This window comes from Chanos chanos, chromosome 13, assembly GCF_902362185.1.
Source record: "Chanos chanos chromosome 13, fChaCha1.1, whole genome shotgun sequence".
NCBI classification, from domain to species: domain Eukaryota; kingdom Metazoa; phylum Chordata; class Actinopteri; order Gonorynchiformes; family Chanidae; genus Chanos; species Chanos chanos.
In genome coordinates this window covers 11,308,055-11,327,157 of record NC_044507.1, presented here as the reverse complement: position 1 = coordinate 11,327,157, position 19,103 = coordinate 11,308,055, and the positions used below count along the sequence as shown (strand labels likewise).

Genomic DNA, 19,103 nt, shown 5'->3' with positions numbered 1-19,103 from the left:
TTTTTTGTCTTCTAAAAAATGATACACGATATGCAGGCTGTGCTTTCACTGTAGCGTTCTGAAACGTTTAATTTGTTTGTTTTTGGTTACTGTTAGACACTGAAATTTCCAGGTTCATCGATCTGACCATCTCACGACAGAACATCCTCTTGGATTTCAGGATAAAGCATATGTGTATGGAATGTTTAAACACTATGTTACGGAAGAAATGCACTATGCATTTCAATGACAGTGCGACGATCAAAATGACTAGTGTCAACTGGGCGACCAGGCAGTGGCCATTAGCAGTGCAGTAACGTCAAATCGTCGGAAGGTGAATTCATAACAGTCCAGTCTGGGTCGCATCATTTTCAATCACAAATTCACGTACGAGTAACACTTTCTAAATGTCAGATTCGTGTTATACGCGTTAGAGAGAGGTTTACTCCAATATGAGCCTATTTTAACTGCCCCCTCCCCCGTTAAATAATCCTCTTTTACACGCGATGAGTTAGCGAACTGGTTATTAGAAGTGCCTAGATGTTCATCTTCCTGTAAACCTTCTGAATTCACCTGTAGTAGCTACAAACACAGAGAAAAAGGATCAGCCATAAAAAATTCGAGGCTTGTGTGAAATGTCTTACCTGTCAAACATGATTTTAATAACAAGACAGTCAAAGAGATGCACGACTCGACCTCAAATTGTTTATGGAGAGTCGTGACGCCATGTCTCCTTCACTGAAACGGAGAAAGTTGAACTTTATCGTCATTAGAGTAATACCGCCACCGCCTGTTGTGGAGTTGCGTAATGTGAAACTCTCTCTTCTCACTTGTTTACGATTGTTCGGTTTTGTAAAACAGTGAACGAAGGCGAGTTCTCTCTCTCTCTCTCTCTCTCTCTCTTTCTCTCTCACACACACACACACACACACACACACACACAAACAATTACTCATCTGCGTAAGCCATACGTTTTGTTCACCGTTCATTGCTTCCTGTAAGCAGAAAATGAAAAGATTTCTGCTTGAACAGACTTTTGGTTCCGGCGAGTTATCTCCTCATTTGCTGGCTTCATGGGTCAGAACAAGCGTCTCATTCAGTTACAGCTCTCTCTGGCATTGTTGTGTGCTCTCACGGCAGTAACAACCCTACTGCTATAATTAACCAAACGATTTTAGCTCGCACTAAAATCAAACTGCTACTCAAATTTATAGCTATTTTGGTTTAATTGTTGCAAATATCATACAAACAGCACAGAAACTTCACATTAATAAACGTTTGTTGCTGAACGTGAAAAGAGTCCATATTTATAGATTAAATGAGTAATGTTGATGTATTTTTTAATTCTGAGATACTAATGTAGCAGCAAAGGCTAAAAAGAGGAAATATTTGCAAATTAAATACGATAATTTAAGACCAATTTAATTTCAAAGCCATCAGATTTAATTCAAGCAATGCTGAGAATAACAAATTGGTATAAATTAACTTCAACTGAAAAGCAGTTTACACATGCAAAAATTGAGAACTATTCGGTTATAAACATTGGCTGTTAAAATACAAACTACCTCAGCATAGATGATTTCAAAGCTTATCTATCTTTTTATTCATTTTTGGTTATCATATCATTTTTATAAGTGTGTTCAGAACGTTGTGTGAGTCTCATTCAAATAATTCAAGTTAAGAGAAATGAAAAATCTGAATGTCATTAAAGTACACCTTCCCACCCCACCCATTTCCCTCTCCCCTTTTCTTTTTTTCTCCTTTATTATTAACTCCTTTACATCCCTAAAAACACCAAAAGACAAAACATAAATCAGAGAAGAAGTCGTAGCTGAGGACCAAAAAGGTCTGAAATATACATGTTGAATTATATCACTGAACTCTCCTAGATGATAAATTTCTTCATAATATTGTATCCTTTAGTGGACCTGGACGTCCCAAAGCTTCTTTCCGCCTGGCCACCGCTTCCAGAATCTTCTTCCGTGGTCCAAGCTGGATACGGATTCCTTTCAGGTCCTCGTCAGAACACAGAATGAGCGCATCCAAGTCAAGCTGTTCGCGAGTGAACACAGGTGCAAAGTCCAACAGGTTGATAGAAGAGAGGAAGGTATCCAAGGGTGAAGTCTCCTCATCTTCCTCATCAAGGCCAAGCTCCTCCTGGTTCCAGGGCAAGTCGTTGGCTCCTTCATCTGCAAAAACGTCCACTTCCTCTTCCTCAGCAGCCTCAAACACTTCTTTACGGACCAGGAATCCCAGATCTTCTGTGTCACCACTTGGATAATCCTCTGGATCCATCATTTCCATGGAGAAGCTCTTTCGGAACACCATATTCCCTAAGCCAGGTCTCTTGAAAATGGACTCCTTGGTGTCACTTTCTTCCTCTTCATCTTCCACAGCCCTTGTTCCCTCCTCTTCAAACTCATCCTGTTCGTTGAAGACATCTGTAAATTTTGGTTCTCTAACTGTTCCATTCTCCTGCTTGACAAAGATGACATTGGAATCTCCTGGTCTGGTCAGTGTCCCTTTATCTTTCTTCTTGAATTTGCCCTGGAGTGTTCCCTTAAACCGAGTGGAGATGGGACCTTTGGTATCTGCAGCAATGAGCTTGGAGAACTGCTCATTGGCATTGCTAATGGTGCCTATGCTCGGGTGAGAGAGGAGGCTGATTTCTGAGGACACCGATCCACGACTTCCTCTGTGAATCCTATCCATTCTACTCTGGTGCCTCCTTTTCACTTTTTCACACAACTTCACCCGTTGTTCTGCTTCTTTGGTGGCTTGCTCCTTAAGACGGGCCACCTTCTTGGGGTTCTGGCTGGTCTGCTTCGAGGCAGCATCATCTAGGAAACGGACGCAGTTCATATGGTCCCGGGAAGCCGCCACATCCATGGGAGTGTGGTAGTCATTGTCTTGAGCAAAAAGGTTGGCTCCAAAGCTCACTAGGAAGCTGATAATGTGCATGTGGCCATTTGAAGCAGCATGGTGTAAAGGTGTATTTCCCCATATGTCACTTCTGTTAGGATCCCCACTGCAAAATAAATACACACAAAGAGAGTGATTGTTTAGCGCAGGCACATGAGCATAAACCTTTCAGGTAAATTCCAAATTATGTCACAAAAAACTGCAGAACATCTACATTTGTAAGTGTTTAGGGTATTGGTTGGACCGCCACAAAAGGTTTTCTACAGTCACTGGATTTATATTTGTCCGACCTGGCTATTCGGTCTCTGCACCTGAAATCCATAGGATGCTGATTTAAAGCTGCTGGTAAACTCTGGCACCGATCCAACATTACTGACGGTGTTGTGCATCCCCACCCTTGTAATAGTGCTGCTCAGGTCTATTAAGTTTACTGCCATTGGTTAACTGGTAAACCATTAAGAGTGAAAGTCCACTCGCTTGTTCTAACCATATGCCTATAAAACCTCTGATTACCATAGCTGGCGTGAAGCTTATCTCTCATAGAACTATCCAGCAACTCAGTTGCTAATGGATACCCAAAACAAAACGATCACAATTATATAATTCCATATAATAAACTTTAAGGCAGCAAATTTAGAACTGTATTATAGATCCTCTCTGATCCAAAACATCCGGTCCGATACCTCTACATGGATTCGTGGATTAGCATTTTATCACTCTACGTCATATGCAACTTTTTATATAAAACATTGCCTCTGTCTAAATGCTTGTCTTTTCTGGCCCCAGAGAGTGTGTGCCATTTAAATAATTACATGCATACATGTTTTCCCTGGTTTCACAAAGACAAAACAACTTCAGCTTTGGCTGAGCTAATAAAACAAGAAGAAGAAGAAGAAACTGAGCAGTGAGTGAGCCTGAGTTGAATAAAGAGACTTTTTGTTCTATTTTCACATAAGTTAGTTGCTTGATTTAACTTCTGGAATGGTAAATGGGAACAGCAGTAATTAACTGACTGACACTGTCAGAGCCTACAAAACAGCCATTTTCTCAGAGTAACTTAAGTCAAGCATAAATGAGACTTTTGTTGTACAGTGAAATCTAACAATAGGTGATTCTCCATTTGTAATAGTAACAGACTAAGGCTGTATAGTGCATATTTTTAGGTGTTAATTATACGTTCGTGGACAACATGAAGATGCGGATCAGACTATTCTTTTAACATGCCAGTAAGAGAATGTTTGAGGTTACTTTTGCTCTGTGTAAAGTGCTAAAGGTTACAAATAACGAGAGCATAGTATTTTGTGTGTCATACTATACATAAAATAACGCTCATATTTCTCATTCCTCCCAGTAGATAATTAAATTCCTAGAACATATATTTCACGTGAATTTTGCTGTTACTGTGTTGCGGACACATTTAAATGAAATTCATGTTTATTCACAATGCAGACTTAAAATGTTTGTTTATTTTTGTGTGGGCAAGTCAGCTGAAATGTGAATGACTGCATTAGTATGTGTCGAATAGATGATGTAGAGTTATGACAAACACATTTTCTGATTTGTGAAACGAAGCGTTTGTTCTATGGCAACCTCATCACATAACATTTACATTACTATTTACATCACCTAAAGCAACTTTCATTAGTAACGATCGACCATCGCTCACCCTCTACTACATATCAGCTGAAGGGCGTCGATGTGTCCGTGATATGCTGCCCATAGTGTGGGTGTCATGCCATCCTCATCCGGAGTGTTCAGATCTTTCCTTGTGGCCTCTTTCAGAAGGTCCAAGTAGCCATCAATAGCCGCTTTATGATATCTTGACATCTTTAATTATCCTCTCTTCAAAATTAAGAAGAAAAGAAACAGTTTCACCCAAAAATCTAATCAAGGGAGTAGATTATATGAGGATCTTCAACATCATGACACCTCTGGGAAATGAAAGAGAAGTGAATGCGTGTGAAGTGGTTTCATGGGACGTCATCTGCGCATACCCACAGCAATAAAACCAAAGCAAAGTCCGATCCGTGCTGGATACAGTGATTCTGGAAGGGCGTGAAATGACACAAATGATAACACATGAATTCAAGCCATATATTTAAAGTAACCTAACTATTAAAGACACACTTTAACTCACTAATGCAATCTAAAATAAGCGTTCGTCATTTTCTTTTCAAATGGTTTCCTAAAAATAAATAAATTGCTAACATATAAACATATCATAAAGGCTTATATCATAAACATAAAGGATTATCTATAATGTTAGTCGACACATCGGTGATTCACATCAATACAAAATAATTATTAAATTAGGCTTTTGTCAGTCGGATATTTAAATTATGTGCAATTCTGGAACGAATAAACAAAAGGACTAATTTCGTGGAACGTTGAAATAAGGGGCACCAAGGTATTTTGTGGGACGTTATAATTCCGTTTCTTTAGAGATTACCCAAAATTCAGCTAGGGTTCTGAAGAACCTCCGAACGATAGATGGCGGTTGCAAGCAGAGACCTCACAATTTCGTTTCAAGAAGAAGAACTGCTTGATGACAAACTCATCCGGTATCGCGTTTCTGTATCTATGGTCAAAATACTGAGAGGCTTTTGTGACAATCAGGGCTCGGAACTGCTGTCCTAGAAAGTTGTCGTGCGTTAGAAAAGGTCTGACCATCCACCAATTCCACAGTCGTACTGTCCAGGCATTGCCCGACTAAAGACAATTTTTAAAGAAGAAGCCGAAATGTCTAACAACGGGGGAATGACTGCTGGCCTTCTGTCTTATGAAACTCTTGTACACGCCGTCGCAGGAGCAGTGGTAAGGAAGAAACACTTGACCGTACTTATAGTGCATCATTCCCTTTACAAAATCGACCGGTCAGTTGAGTTTATGATTTGTCGCGTTATTTTACTATGCAGAAAAATCATATCCGTCAAATGATCACAGTGTTTCTGTACAGGGAAGTATGACAGCAATGACCGTGTTCTTCCCATTGGATACAGCCAGAATCAGACTACAGGGTAAGAACAGTGCTCGTGGCTATGCTGAACACCGTTCATTTCGTTAATTAATGGTTTTGAACTTCTGGGATCGTGTTTCAGCCTTGTTGCTGAAAAAAACTGAGCTCCATACAATGATCAATATTGTAATGCCTAAAACCAATTTGATGCATTTACTGGTTTTGTATCACTTCCTTTCTTTTGTGTGTTTCAGTGGATGAGAGCAGAAAATCCAAATCTACTCCAGTCATCCTGGCTGAGATAGCTAAAGAAGAGGGAATGTAAGTATGACATTCTGAATTAGGAAATAACACTAAGCCTGTGTGTCTCAGATTATCCACTCCTTTACTGTGCAGGACCCTCAGTTGAGGATATCTAGATGCATGATTTCTCTGACACCCACACAGTTTTTCTCTTTGAGTATTTCTGTACATGTTCAGATTTTGGTTAACTACATTCTGTTACGTGAAATTACGCCAACTGGCTGGTATCTACGATCTTCTGGTTTCATTTTTTCAGATTATCTCTCTACCGTGGCTGGTTCCCTGTTATCTCTAGCTTGTGCTGCTCTAACTTTGTGTACTTTTACACATTTAACACGCTAAAGAGAGTTTGGGTGTCAGAGAATGGCCAATCACGGCCCAGCAAGGACCTCCTTATGGGCTTCATCTCAGGTAGGGAACGATGCACTAACAATTTATAATATCTGATGATTTATAACTAATCCCCAAAAAATTGCTATTCTGGAGTTATTTAGGCCCTTTTCCTAAGAGTTTGTAGGTGAATTTTGTATTGAGGAGATTATATCAGTGAATCAAGGCCATAATGAGTTTAACCCATCAGATAAATTGCGGCTTTGAATTCCAACAACAGGTGTGGTGAATGTGCTTCTGACCACGCCCATGTGGGTCGTTAACACTCGGCTGAAGCTGCAGGGGGCAAAGTTCAGAAACGAGGACCTTCAGCAGACCCATTACAGGGGCATTTTTGGTCAGTGTGTGCGTCGGCCGGAAAACTTACATTCTCACAGCTCTGTTGAGGTATAGATTCTCAATGGAATTAGACACTCAGAACTTTGAGATATAGACTGTCAGTAGAATTAAGAAATGATTAACTCATAATAATGAATAATCTAATCAGAAATCTGAGGCAAAGATTACCAATGAGATTAGCTACTCACAGCCATACTTGAGTGTAAATCCTCAATGGAAATGAGCTGACATTATATTTTCCTAGCGTCACTTTGTCCATGACGTACAAAATTGACGTAAGCAGTGTAAGGCACAGTGTAAAAAAAAAAAAAGAGTATTCTTCTTGAAAGACTCATGAAATAAATGATTTACTTCAAACAATAAAGCTCATGGTTATTATTTAACTAATATTATAATATTATTATAACAAATTTTGTCAATAATACACTTCTCATGTTACTATTGTCTTTCTGCTCGTCTGCCAGATGCCTTCTCCCAGATCATAGCCAATGAGGGAGTGGGCACATTGTGGAATGGGACCCTCCCCTCCCTCGTATTGGTGTTTAACCCTGCCATTCAGTTCATGTTCTACGAAGCTATGAAGAGGAGAGCAGGCCGGGGCGGGAGGAAGGTAAGGGAGAAGTAGGCTTGAGTGACATCTGTTTTTTCATACCTTCCTGACATTTCATTGGGGTATATGGTATATGACAGTATTTGTCCAAAAAAAACCCCACGTGTATAGACTGAGCTGCTGGTGATAGAAGACATTGTAGCATGTATGACGTTGTCTAGCCTACTGTGCTGTGTGTCTCATATGCTGTTAGCGTACTTAGACAAGTCTTGCTGGGTTTAAGTACTTATGGCCCATAGAATAATGAATAGATAGGAAATAAGCGTCCTTCTTCCATAGATTCAGCATACCTTGCTGGAGGACCCGATGATACTGCGGCCGCCGCAGGCGGCGGCAGTTGAATAAAATCATGTGGCTAATAAGCTGCTTTTGTAGTTGGAAGAAGTCATCTCAAGATAAAATTACATGCAATATTTTCATGATTTTCATTATTCCATATTTAGTCATATTTAATTGATCAGCTAGGAGACCTATAGAGCAGAAATGACCTAATTTGAGCGAAGCTGCGTTAGCCATCATGCACTGTAAACCCCGTAAACTCCTTGTTGAAGAGTTAAAAAGATCACCCTTCGTTTATTTCAACAACACCACTTCCTCATTGTCGCCGAACACACAATGTAATCACCCCCTAGGGTGTATAGGAAAGATGGTTAGCTGGTTATCTACTAACAGTAAGGTGAATGTAAGCACACGAGAACATGGGCGAGATCGCCATGAATTATACTGAACATTACTAGTCTTCTAATGTTATCCCCACCACTCGCAGTCACTTTATCACCAGTATTCTGACATCTGGTGGTGTGTGCTGTGTGCTACAATACTTCACCTCAATACAGCATCTCCATATCAGTTTAATAGCAAGAGGAATATTTTTGACGGTATTGAAAATCATACCTTCGGGATTTTTAAATACCCCGGTATACCGTAATATCTTGATATCGCCCAATGCTAGAGAGAAGATCACCATCACATTCAGGAGTTTCATATGGAGATGACTGTTTTGCAGTTTTTCAGTTTGCACTTTCAGCCTTAGTTTGTTGTTTTTGATCTCATTTTGGCATGTGCTGTCAGAATTTAAAGTTAACAGCCAAAGGCCTGGTCTGTCTATAGGGTCTATCTGTGCAGCTTTTTGGATCTCCATTGATGTGTTAACAGGTTAAAAGAAATATGAATCTTTCTTGCAACAATAGTGTTTTTGAGGATTCCTAAGAGCATCCTGTGATAAGAGAGTTTCTGCTTCCATTAATTTGAAAAGTAAAAAAACTTGAAAACTTTGAAAACCTATCAAACAAACCATTGATGATTTTAATGCTTGGGAGTAGCTAGCGTAATATGCCCTGTTGTTAAGGCTGAACTTTGACCAGATTACACTGACCTGTTTGGACACTTTTCTACATGAAAGACAGATAACTAAGTTGAAAGAGAGATCATATGTTTTTGTTGTTGTTTGTTAGATTTCATCAGCGGAGATATTCCTCATTGGAGCAGTTGCTAAAGTGATCGCCACAACTGCAAGCTATCCCCTGCAAACTGTTCAGGCCATTCTAAGGGTAAACACTTCTCTGTTAACTGACTACCACTGCATCCCAGAGTGAATTCAACTGTTTAACATTCTAACAAAATAAGTTCTTTATTTTAACAGTTCTCTTTGTTTTTGTGTTTTCCTTGGACGGACGGTCTGTCTTTCCAACAATTCTCAGTTTGGGCAGTACAAATCAGAGGGGCAATCTGGCATATTGGGAAGTTTCCAGAACGTGTTACGCTTGCTAATGGACAGAATCAAGTAAGTTTCTTTTAAATAAGTATATTTTACTTAATTATCACTGGGCCACTTTATGATGAATTAAAAATGTAGTTTTTAAATATACTCTCATTTAAATATACAGTTATTAAAAATTAATAACAGGTTAAAACATGCCTCACTCTGCTCTGATATGTCTGGCACAAATACTAGCTTGCTGAGCCTGTGCTAAGTGTGTGTTGTACCATCAGAGATAACACTGTTTGCCTTGTCTTCACCTCTGTGACAGGAGACATGGTGCCCTGGGACTCTATAAAGGTCTGGAGGCCAAACTGCTGCAGACGGTGTTGACAGCAGCTCTGATGTTCGTGGTCTATGAGAAGATTACAGCGACCACCTTCAAAATCATGGGCCTAAACAGGAAACTGAAGCACTGAGTTAACCGCATTAACAACTGTAAAATAAAATATACTAAGTCAGGCTGCTCCAGTACTACCTCTATAACCTCATTCACTCAGACACAAACACAGACCTGTCAAACTCAGGAGTTTGATTTAGCCCAAACTTTGCAAGTTTTTTTTGCAGAGTTCATGAGAGAAGAGAGAGGGGATGGGCAGAGGCAGTGCGTAGTGGCGTGTAAGAGAAGTAGTGATATTGAGAGAAATAATGGTATTCATTCTGTATTCAGCTGTCACTGTTTCTCTCACTGTGTCTTCAATTTGTCAATCTGAACAACAGAAATAGCATTCAAGCTGAAAGAGCCTAGCCTTTTATTCCAAAAACTACTGTTTTCTTAGAGAACTTTGTGAGGTGTGCAGTATTGTGAGAGTATCTGAAGTATTTAAAATGTGGGTAAAATTTCGGGGTTAGATAAGTGTCACTTTAATTAGCATATGTAATAACGGTCGTTTTCCTTTAGAGTTCTTAAAATCTTTCACAGTTCTCTAATGGTACAAAGATGCTGAGTAGGACTTGCAAGGCAAAGTCAGCTGCTTATCTAGTTGTGTATCATGCAGTCGAACAAATTTCCACGATGGAAACATGATCTTTATCTTCCGGTCATCTGTACTTTCTCATATTGTAACGTCTTATAATTCAGCGGGCCTGTTCCTCTTTGAAGCCTTATGTTTTAACTTTATACAATCCATCAGTTTTCATTCTCAACTCATTGTGCCTCGGTTTTTGGTGGATGCTTGGACTGTTATAACGTGTACACTCTGAGATAGTTCATAAAATGCACTGTTGACTTTTTTTTCTTTTTCTTTTTTGGCTATAAAAGTCGGTGACTGGCAAGTTGTTTTCTCACACTGGTGTTTGATTACAGACAAGATTGTGGAAAAAAAAAAAATTAACTGGTAAAATCACTGTTGTATTAGTGTTATTTTTCTGGGGTCAAGGTCTCTTATCAGTCTTACCCATTCTAATCCTGGTTTTAATTCGCTGTAAGAAACAAACCATAAATGACTTCTGTCTCTCTGGTTTCTAATTAGACTTCAGTGAATGAGGATGCTTAGGCATTCATGGAATCGGTGGCCGTTTGCAGATATCTTTGACCTTCTGTGCCTCCAAATGATTCTAACGTTGAAACCGTGGAGTTCATTTATCCAGCCAGGACTTTCGTGCCGGTGCATTGCTCTTTGATTTGTACTGGGCATTCAGTTGTTGGCTAGTGTCTTGGTTAATGACTAATGTTTGCATATTGCTAATATTTCATGTCGATTAAGATTTGGGTATTCTGGTGGACTGGCGCTGTGTGAGAAGAATAACAAACATTACATGTAAATTCAGATGCAGTTTTACTTTCTACTTGAAGTCACCTTAATTTTATACAGTGGCTATTTTTATTTGTTGTATTTGTGTAATTTTTCTCTTAACTGATTCTACTAAGCTGTTATTTTGGGCAAGATTGTGTGTATTGGAAAAAGATATTGAAAAAACCCACAACTAATAAAGTTGTTTGGGAAAAATTCACTCTGTGTTGTCATGTTCATGTACTGGAAAAAAAACTGAATGAAACAAAAAATACAGCTGGTTAAACTCGATGAATATTGTCCAGATGACACAGAGTTCATCATCTTGATCAATGTTTCTCTCAACAAAAGCTTATTTATTGCTTGAAATTCAGTTTTCCGGACATAATTCTTCATAACATTCAAACTTATTTTCAGGAAAAGACATTGTAAATTAGTAAACTGTAAACTAAGATGACATTAATAGTTCATAACAATGCTTTTAAAAGAATCACACAAGTGTTTCATTGCATCTGTTCTCTTTTTTTTTACTAAGCCTTCTTCACCTATGACAAATTAATTGGTCTGTAAAATTATTAAAATATATTTTCATCTCAGTTAGTACTTTTTTCTTCATCTTCATATATAGTCAATAGCACACAGACAACTACAGTATTGGATAATATGCTCTGATATAAAACATGTTCAGTGTCCTAAACTGAATGAAGGGGATTATGGCTGGTGTTCCTATGGCCCTGGACACTTGGTAATCTCCTTCACATACCAGTCAGGCAGGAATGAGTACTGAGAGTCTCTGTGGATGGAGTAGGTCACGTCTCTGCGAGGCTCCAATGCAAACAGGTACACCACCCTGCAAGATCAGCAATATTTCAGTTCAGACAATGCATGAGTCATTTTGTCACACAGGTAAATGACATTTTTCTTGATGAAGGAATAACAAAATGGGAATCCAGCATCACACCTTGGATCGTCCTCTGTCACAATCTCTTTCACAAAGGACAGAAAATCACTGCAGAAGTTCATGCAAACCGCTGGCTTCCAACAGTTCTGTTCACTCTGCCCAGGAGACAGAACACAGAGAAGGCTCACAACTCATTTCAGTGACTCTTTCTCAACATCTCTGATGAGCATCTAGACAACAGAACAGTAGCATCTAAACTCTGTGCCTATTAGCAAACACATATTGTGTTCAATATAGGAACTTAACACACCTTGATAAGATCTGATATTTTGGAGGTCTGGAAGGTCTCCACGGATACCACAATTCCATCACTGTTTCGGAATCCAGCGATGATTCGTGGAACTCCAGGCAGGAAAGACTGAGCCCACCATTTTAGAAGCTTGTACCTGAATTAAGAGCAGACATCACTCTTAAAAACAACTCAGATGAAAACTTTCAACCAGCTCAAATTAATAGTCAGATTTGCTGACCCTGTCAGAAGTGGTAAATGATGTTTGTAATTGTAAAGTCAACAGGCAGCAGGCACTGGCCATGCTGGTGATGTTTTACAGAAGCCAGAATAACCCCTCTGTCAACCACACCATGTGTCCCAGAACGGTCACCAATTTCATATTGGTAGAGTGATACCTGTGGAAATTGCTCCCTTGTTTAGGAGTGCGGATTTCGGCTGAGGTTTTGAGCTCTACATAGCAGGCAGGAGGTGGGGGGGCTTTTGGGTCTTTATCTCGGCAGTCCACCTCCCCAGAGAACAGGAGTTTATGTTCCGCCAGTCGAGTCTGGACGACCGTGCAGAACGCCTCGTTTGTGTTGACCACTCCAGCAGGATCAGGACGACTGTGTGTGTCATCTGAAAGGGGAAATGTAAAAGTGAAAGGGACAGGTCTTGCAAAAAAATTAAACAATTCTAACAACAACAAAAAAAAAAATTAAAAATTAAAAGACTTTTCAGTTTCAGAGATGGCAGCAGCATGACAGTCTTGTCAAAATACCAAAAATCAAAGTGAAATGTCAACCAATTTTGACCTCTTTGTTTTCTTACAGTGGTCATGTACTTGGGCATACATAGAACTTGCAGAGAAAATATTTCAATGAAAAGTTACTGAAGACCATGCACTGAGTCTGCACCCTGCTACCAAAGAGGCCTTGCATATATGGAAGTTTATTTACTTGCACAAGTGTACTGCTCAAATTTAAAACCCCAGTACATCATCTCGTCTTGTCGCTCCGTGCGGGTCTCACGGTCTACTTTGGCTGCCTCTGTCTCCACCTCACTGATATACAGAGTGCCAGCGAGTTGTGAAACAGCCAAAAGCCAGCCCTCCTAAGTCTCATATGGTGTGGTCAACAGCTTGGTTAAATGTCCACGCCATGTAACGAAGTCCACACCTAGTGCACTGGAAATGGGAGTTGTTTATCTGTATATCAGAGTCAGAATGAAGGCTATATAAAGTGTTATTTACCGATCTTTACATGATATATAAAGAAAAGAAGAGAATGGGCTTTTTAAGTGGTTGCGTATCTTTAAAACAGAGATTCTTTACTAAACTCTTTGGATTCTAGTCTCTGTATAGCAAGGACAAAAGTACAAGGAGATGCTGAATAAATACGGCCAGTACTCAGCCAGAACAAAACCACTCATTTCAAATCAATTCAGCTTTCAGGACAAATGTTTTGGGGATGGAATTACCACATTCAATAAGCTGCCCAATTGTTTCTATGTTTTATGAACCATGTATTGACATGTTGCTGGTGGCATTATATGACATGGAAAAAAAGCACAATTTGATTGCTCTATCTTCTGTGATTCAGTCTTACCAGCTAGATGAAGATCCTGCTTGCTGAATGTCAAACCTGTTGGCCAAAATCCACCTCAAAATGTTGTCAAGTTTCTCTTTCTTGTTCTGATCTTTTCTTATGTAGCGGTCACGGTAACCGTCCTTTAAGTTGAAAGCAGGATTACTGCCAGGGTCAACATAGTAACGGAGCTGACTTCGATCGTTGTGAAAATTGTACCCGCTATCCAACGAAAAACATCCTACTTCTAAACGCGGTGTAAACACGGGCGGGGCTCTGTCATATAATCGTCTGTAAGTGCTGAGTGTTGCAGAGTTCTCTCTTCCAGTGGAATCCTTGTTTTTACTAAACCTTGAACTATCAGAGTGACGTTGAGGATCCATGTGTCGGGGTCTATATTGGCGACGATCCATATTTCAGAAAATAGAGTTTGGCTGATACTTAACAAAACCAAAGTTATGATTGTCAGTCTGAAGTTGCTAGCGATAGGCTGTAGCGAATGAAATCCTCGGTTATTATCTTGTCCGGAATGAGTAGTTATTACATATTTGATCTCTGAGAGGGTTTCTGTGAGAACCTACCACTTTGGGGAAAATGGGAAAAGTGGCTAGTTAAGGCTGTCCGTCTGAATTTACATGGACGGGATAAAGGGCAAAGAAGTTCGCATGTTGATAGGCTAATTTTCATGAGGTCAAAATAAATGATTAACTAACGCTTATTTTATGAGTCCAAAATAAATGAATAAGTAACCTATTTAAAATACGCTCTCTAATGGTACAAAGATGCTTGCCGTGGCAAAATTGTTTGCATATCAAGTTGTATATCATATAATTAGCTATCCAACCTCCATTATGGAAAATGTTTATCCTTTTGCCCACAAAAACTATATTAGCTCATGTTGTCTACTTTGAGAAGATCAGGCCATTTCTGTCAGACTGTGGAGTACATCTTCTTGTCTAGGTGTCGGTCGTTTCTTGCCTGGGTGGCTGAAATGCTCTTCTGGCTGGTCCCCTCGCATGCTCAATCCATCCTCTCCAAAAGCATTCAAAATGAAACAGCCTGTTGAGTTTTTAACCTGCCAAAATGTTCACCAAACTCCTCTCTTTTCTCTCCAACCACCGACTGCCTGCTGCCATCCGGAAGAGGTTTAAGCCTTCGTGGCTGCCTTCAGAGCAGCCAATAGAATCACACCTGTCTGCATCCAATCTGCCATCAATTCGTGTGTTGCAGGGTGCCAGGTCAGATCCGCTTCATCAAGATGTTTAGTGACATGGACTAGACGTGGGTTTATAGTCTCAGTCTTAAATCTTTTCACACCTAGCTCCAGAATGGTAGAATCAGTTGCCTCACTCCATCACTTTCAAAATTACTTCAAAACACACCTTTCTCACATCTATCTGACCTCATAACCCCTAACTTTACTTATATGTATTTCAGGTACAAAGAGAAAAAAAATATATTATTCACTCAGTAAAACAGATGGAGAACCACACATGGTTCTTGGTTTTAGTTTTGTGGACTGAGATGTGCTGATTTAAGACTGTTCACTAGGCTCTTCAGTAAGCCTCTTTGGACAAAGCTGTCTGCAGAAAAAGCAATCGTAAATATGAATGTAAATTCAGATTTGGTTTTGCTCCTGACTTGAAGTTACCTCATTTTCTACAGTCTAAATTTCACTTTTGTTATATTTGTAATATTTCTACTGAATTTCATCAACTGTTTTATATGCAAGTTTATATGTATAAAGAATTTAAACTGAAAATTATGAAAAGTTTGTTTGGGAAAAAGTACTTAGAGTTGTAATTTTCACTTTTTTTTGGCACAAATAGTTCAGGGGTTTCATCTATCTAAATATATCATTGTTACCACAAAGGTTTTCAGAAGATAATTATTCTGAATAATGACTCTCTCCATAAAAGTCATTAGGTGGTTTTTATTGCTTTACAAATTCAGTTTGGTATTCCACACTTTTGCACATGTAAAACTGTTTTAAGGTAAATACATCTCAGGTTACAATGACAACATTATGAACACAGCATAAATCTTTATCTTGTGCAGCTTGAGTCTTCAAGACCTAAAAACCATGCAGGAGATTCACTGTCAAGTACTTAGCCCTGGGAAACAAAGCTTTACTAAACCTCCCTTACATTTCAAAACTGAGTGTGCTGTAGATTAATATTGTTTTCTAATAAATCTTTTGTTGTAGTCATGACCTTTCTCTTCATCATCCATACATAGTCAATAGCACACAGAGAACCACAGAATTGGATCATATGCTCTGATATAAAACATGTTCAGTGTCCTAAACCGAATGAAGGGGCAGATGGCTGGTGTTCCTATGGCTTTAGACACTTGGTAATCTCCTTCACATACCAGTCAGGCAGAAATGAGTACTGAGAGTCTCTGTGGATGGAGTAGGTCACGTCTCTGCGAGGCTCCCATGCAAACAGGTACACCACCCTGCAAGATCAGCAATATTTCAGTTCAGACAATGCACGGGTCATTTTGTCAAACAGGAAAATTACATTTTTCTTGATGATGAAGGAATAACAAAATGGGAATCCAGCATCACACCTTGGATCGTCCTCTGTCACAATCTCTTTCACAAAGGACAGAAAATCACTGCAGAAGTTCATGCAAACCGTTGGTTTCCAACAGTTCTGTTCACTCTGCCCAGGAGACAGAACACAGGAGACAGAACACAGACAAGGCTCACAACTCATTCCAGTGACTCTTTCTCAACATCTCTGATGAGCATCTAGACAACAGAACATTCACTCACTCTCTCATTATCTAAGCCGCTTATCCTATTTAGGGTAGAATGGAACAGTAGCATCTAAACTGTGATTTGAGAACAGAGATTATGTTTAATGTGTTTTATAGAACACACCTTGATAAGCTGGGATATTTTGGAGATGTGGAAGGTCTCCACAGATACCACAATTCCGTCATGGTCTCGAAAGCCAGCAACAATTCGTGGAACTCCAGGCAGGAATGACTGAGCCCACCATTTTAGAAGCTTGTACCTGAATTACGAACAAACGACAACTTTACTTACAAACTACTCAGTCAGGTGAAAACTTCCAACTAACTAATATAAATGATCAGATTTGCTGACCCTGTCAGAAGTAGTAAATGTTGTTTATAATTGTAAAGTCAACAGGCAGCAGGCACTGGCCATGCTGGTGATGTTTTACAGAAGCCAGAATAACCCCTCTGTCAACCACACCATGTGTCCCAGTAATAAAAGAACGGTCACCAATTCCATTCTGGTAGAGTGATACCTGTGGAAATTGCTCCTTTGTTTAGGAGTGCAGATTTCGGCTGAGGTTTTGAGCTCTACATAGCAGGCAGGAGGTGGGGGGGCTTTTGGGTCTTTATCTCGGCAGTCCACCTCCCCAGAGAACAGGAGTTTATGTTCCGCCAGTCGAGTCTGGACGACCGTGCAGAACGCCTCGTTTGTGTTGACCACTCCAGCAGGATCAGGACGACTGTGTGCGTCATCTGAAAGGAGAAATGTTGAAGTTTAAAAAAAAAAATCTGCACACAGACTTAGTAGAGTCACTTGGTGAAACTGCCATCTAATTGTTTATTACAATATCAAGAACTTTGCAACTGCAAGAAAAAAAAGTGCTGCTGACATAATCATAATCATAATCATAATGAAAGAACCAAAATGAAAACATAACAAAAACAACAACACCAGACAATGATGTAAACCATTTTTTACCTCATAGTTTGCTTACCCGCACAAGCGTACTGCTCAAATTTATATCCCCAGTACATCATCTCCTCGTGTCTCTCTGTGCGGTTCTCGCGGTTTGTTCTCGATGCCTCTGTCTCCACCTCACTGATATACAGAGTGCCGGCCAGTCGTGAAACAGCCAAAAGCCAGCCCTCCTGAGTCTCATATGGTGTGGTCAACAGCTTGGTTAAATGTCCACGCCATGTAACGAAGTCCACACCAAGTGCACTGGAAATTAGAGATACTTAACTGTGCTGTATATCAATGCTGCATTTGTATATAGCGGCCTACAGTCAGAATGATACATAAAGCATTAATTACACATTTATAAAGCATTCATAAACTGAATTAGGAAGCGGGTTTTGTGGTCTTGTTTATGTGAAGAAGAGACTCATTACTACACTCTCTGTCTCTGTGTTGCAAAGACAGAAAAAAGTGGAAATAGGAAAAAAGTAGGAAAAAAACCCAATCAATTCAGACGTAAGAGTGTTGTGGGGATGGACTCATCCCTTCAATAAGCACTGTTTTTGGATTTTTATCTCGCTACTGGAACGATGTGTCATGAAAGAAAGTTCTGTGATTCAGTCTTACCAGGGAGATGAGGGACTTCCATCCTTCGGCTGGAACTTGGATCTGTTGGCTAAAACCCACCTCAAAATATGGTCAAGTTTCTCTTTCACGCTATCGTCTCTTTTAATGAAACGGTCCCGATAACCATCTCGTAAGTTGAAATCTGGTCTTCTGTCGGGCTCTACATAGTAACGAAGCTGCCGTGCATCGTTGTGAAAATTGCGGTCAGAATCCAGTGAGAAATATCCCATTTCCACTGGCTGTTTGTACAAAGGGAAGTCTCTCTCGTATAATTGTCTTCGAATGCTGAGTGTCCGAGGAAGAGGCGAACCGTTTTCGTCAGGTCGGAAACGTTTCGGAGCGTAATATCCCCTGTTAGCATCCCAGGTTCTCTTCAACTCTGAGCGGTCACCGTAACGTTCAGAGTCCCGGTGGTGGGGTCTATAATGCCGATGGTCCATTTCGTTGAAAATATAGCTCGACTGACAATTTGCAAGATCAGGACACAAAGTTGTATGCCACTAAGCTGTGTGCCATGGCTGCTGGCTGTCGCTGGCAAATTAAAATGAGACTATCTTGTCAAGTATACGGCTGTTAAGCAATTTAGCCCCATAGGAACACGTGGGTTTGGGAGAAACTGGCCAATGCAATATATTTTACCTGGAAAAGTGATGAGGAAAGCACTAGCAAGCTAACAAGCTAATCTTGTCATTCTATCATGAATGAAAAACCTACCTTACTAAGCAACAAAGTCCATAACCAGTCAAATTAAAACGTCTTAGATTACAATGAAAAAATGCCCTCACGGTTTAGTATGCACTGGCCCGAGTAACAGGTCACGCATGAGTTCTTTATGAACTTTAATGAACATGCACGCTCCCCAACGAATGTTTCTGTTTACAGGAAAAGGGCGAAGTACGGAAGCCGCAAAGGACAGAAAATCCCGCACCACTCAATTCGAGACGACTCTCTCAATCCGAAAACATACAGAACTGGTTATATACTGTGCTGCGTGAGTTAGACTGCATATATTTCAGCTATC

The 19,103-nt window shown here is 39.9% G+C and overlaps 4 protein-coding genes across 5 annotated transcripts; 1 reads left to right on the top strand and 3 right to left on the bottom strand.

Annotated features, from left to right (window-relative positions):
- Window positions 1-1,881: 1,881 nt before the first annotated feature.
- anks4b (ankyrin repeat and sterile alpha motif domain containing 4B) lies at window positions 1,882-4,728 on the bottom strand. Its single transcript, XM_030790961.1, has 2 exons — window positions 4,568-4,728; window positions 1,882-3,007 (listed from the first exon to the last, which is right to left on the bottom strand). The coding sequence occupies exons 1-2, from the start codon at window positions 4,726-4,728 to the stop codon at window positions 1,882-1,884; spliced, it is 1,287 nt and encodes a 428-aa protein (XP_030646821.1).
- Window positions 4,729-5,579: 851 nt separating this feature from the next.
- slc25a17l (solute carrier family 25 member 17-like) lies at window positions 5,580-10,329 on the top strand. 2 transcript variants are annotated; one of them, XM_030790342.1, is made up of 9 exons: window positions 5,580-5,715; window positions 5,858-5,918; window positions 6,112-6,178; window positions 6,417-6,571; window positions 6,771-6,887; window positions 7,354-7,499; window positions 8,954-9,049; window positions 9,200-9,282; window positions 9,530-10,329. In XM_030790342.1, the coding sequence occupies exons 1-9, from the start codon at window positions 5,641-5,643 to the stop codon at window positions 9,675-9,677; spliced, it is 948 nt and encodes a 315-aa protein (XP_030646202.1). In that variant the 5' UTR covers window positions 5,580-5,640; the 3' UTR covers window positions 9,678-10,329. The 2 variants fall into 2 exon arrangements, with proteins under 2 accessions (XP_030646202.1, XP_030646203.1); XM_030790343.1 differs by lacking the exons at window positions 6,112-6,178; window positions 6,417-6,571.
- Window positions 10,330-11,314: 985 nt separating this feature from the next.
- Window positions 11,315-14,314, bottom strand: LOC115826446 (decapping and exoribonuclease protein-like). Its single transcript, XM_030790287.1, is given in 6 exon segments — window positions 11,315-11,841; window positions 11,953-12,047; window positions 12,203-12,338; window positions 12,580-12,799; window positions 13,120-13,346; window positions 13,768-14,314. Coding segments are annotated over 6 exon segments (1,194 nt in total). The 5' UTR covers window positions 14,160-14,314; the 3' UTR covers window positions 11,315-11,717.
- Window positions 14,315-15,729: 1,415 nt separating this feature from the next.
- On the bottom strand, window positions 15,730-18,938 carry LOC115826489 (decapping and exoribonuclease protein-like). Its single transcript, XM_030790352.1, is given in 6 exon segments — window positions 15,730-16,206; window positions 16,321-16,415; window positions 16,637-16,772; window positions 17,031-17,250; window positions 17,493-17,719; window positions 18,083-18,938. Coding segments are annotated over 6 exon segments (1,284 nt in total). The 5' UTR covers window positions 18,523-18,938; the 3' UTR covers window positions 15,730-16,040.
- Between the last annotated feature and the right edge of the window lie 165 nt (window positions 18,939-19,103).

Coding starts and splice junctions, on each gene's coding strand:
- anks4b (XM_030790961.1), bottom strand. CDS start 4,728: ATGTCAAGATATCATAAAGCGGCTATTGATGGCTACTTGGACCTTCTG. Junction 3,008..4,567: donor CAGCTGATATGTAGTAGAGG/GTGAGCGATGGT, acceptor TTTATTTTGCAG/TGGGGATCCTAACAGAAGTG.
- slc25a17l (XM_030790342.1), top strand. CDS start 5,641: ATGTCTAACAACGGGGGAATGACTGCTGGCCTTCTGTCTTATGAAACT. Junction 7,500..8,953: donor CAGGCCGGGGCGGGAGGAAG/GTAAGGGAGAAG, acceptor GTTGTTTGTTAG/ATTTCATCAGCGGAGATATT. Junction 9,050..9,199: donor CTGTTCAGGCCATTCTAAGG/GTAAACACTTCT, acceptor AACAATTCTCAG/TTTGGGCAGTACAAATCAGA.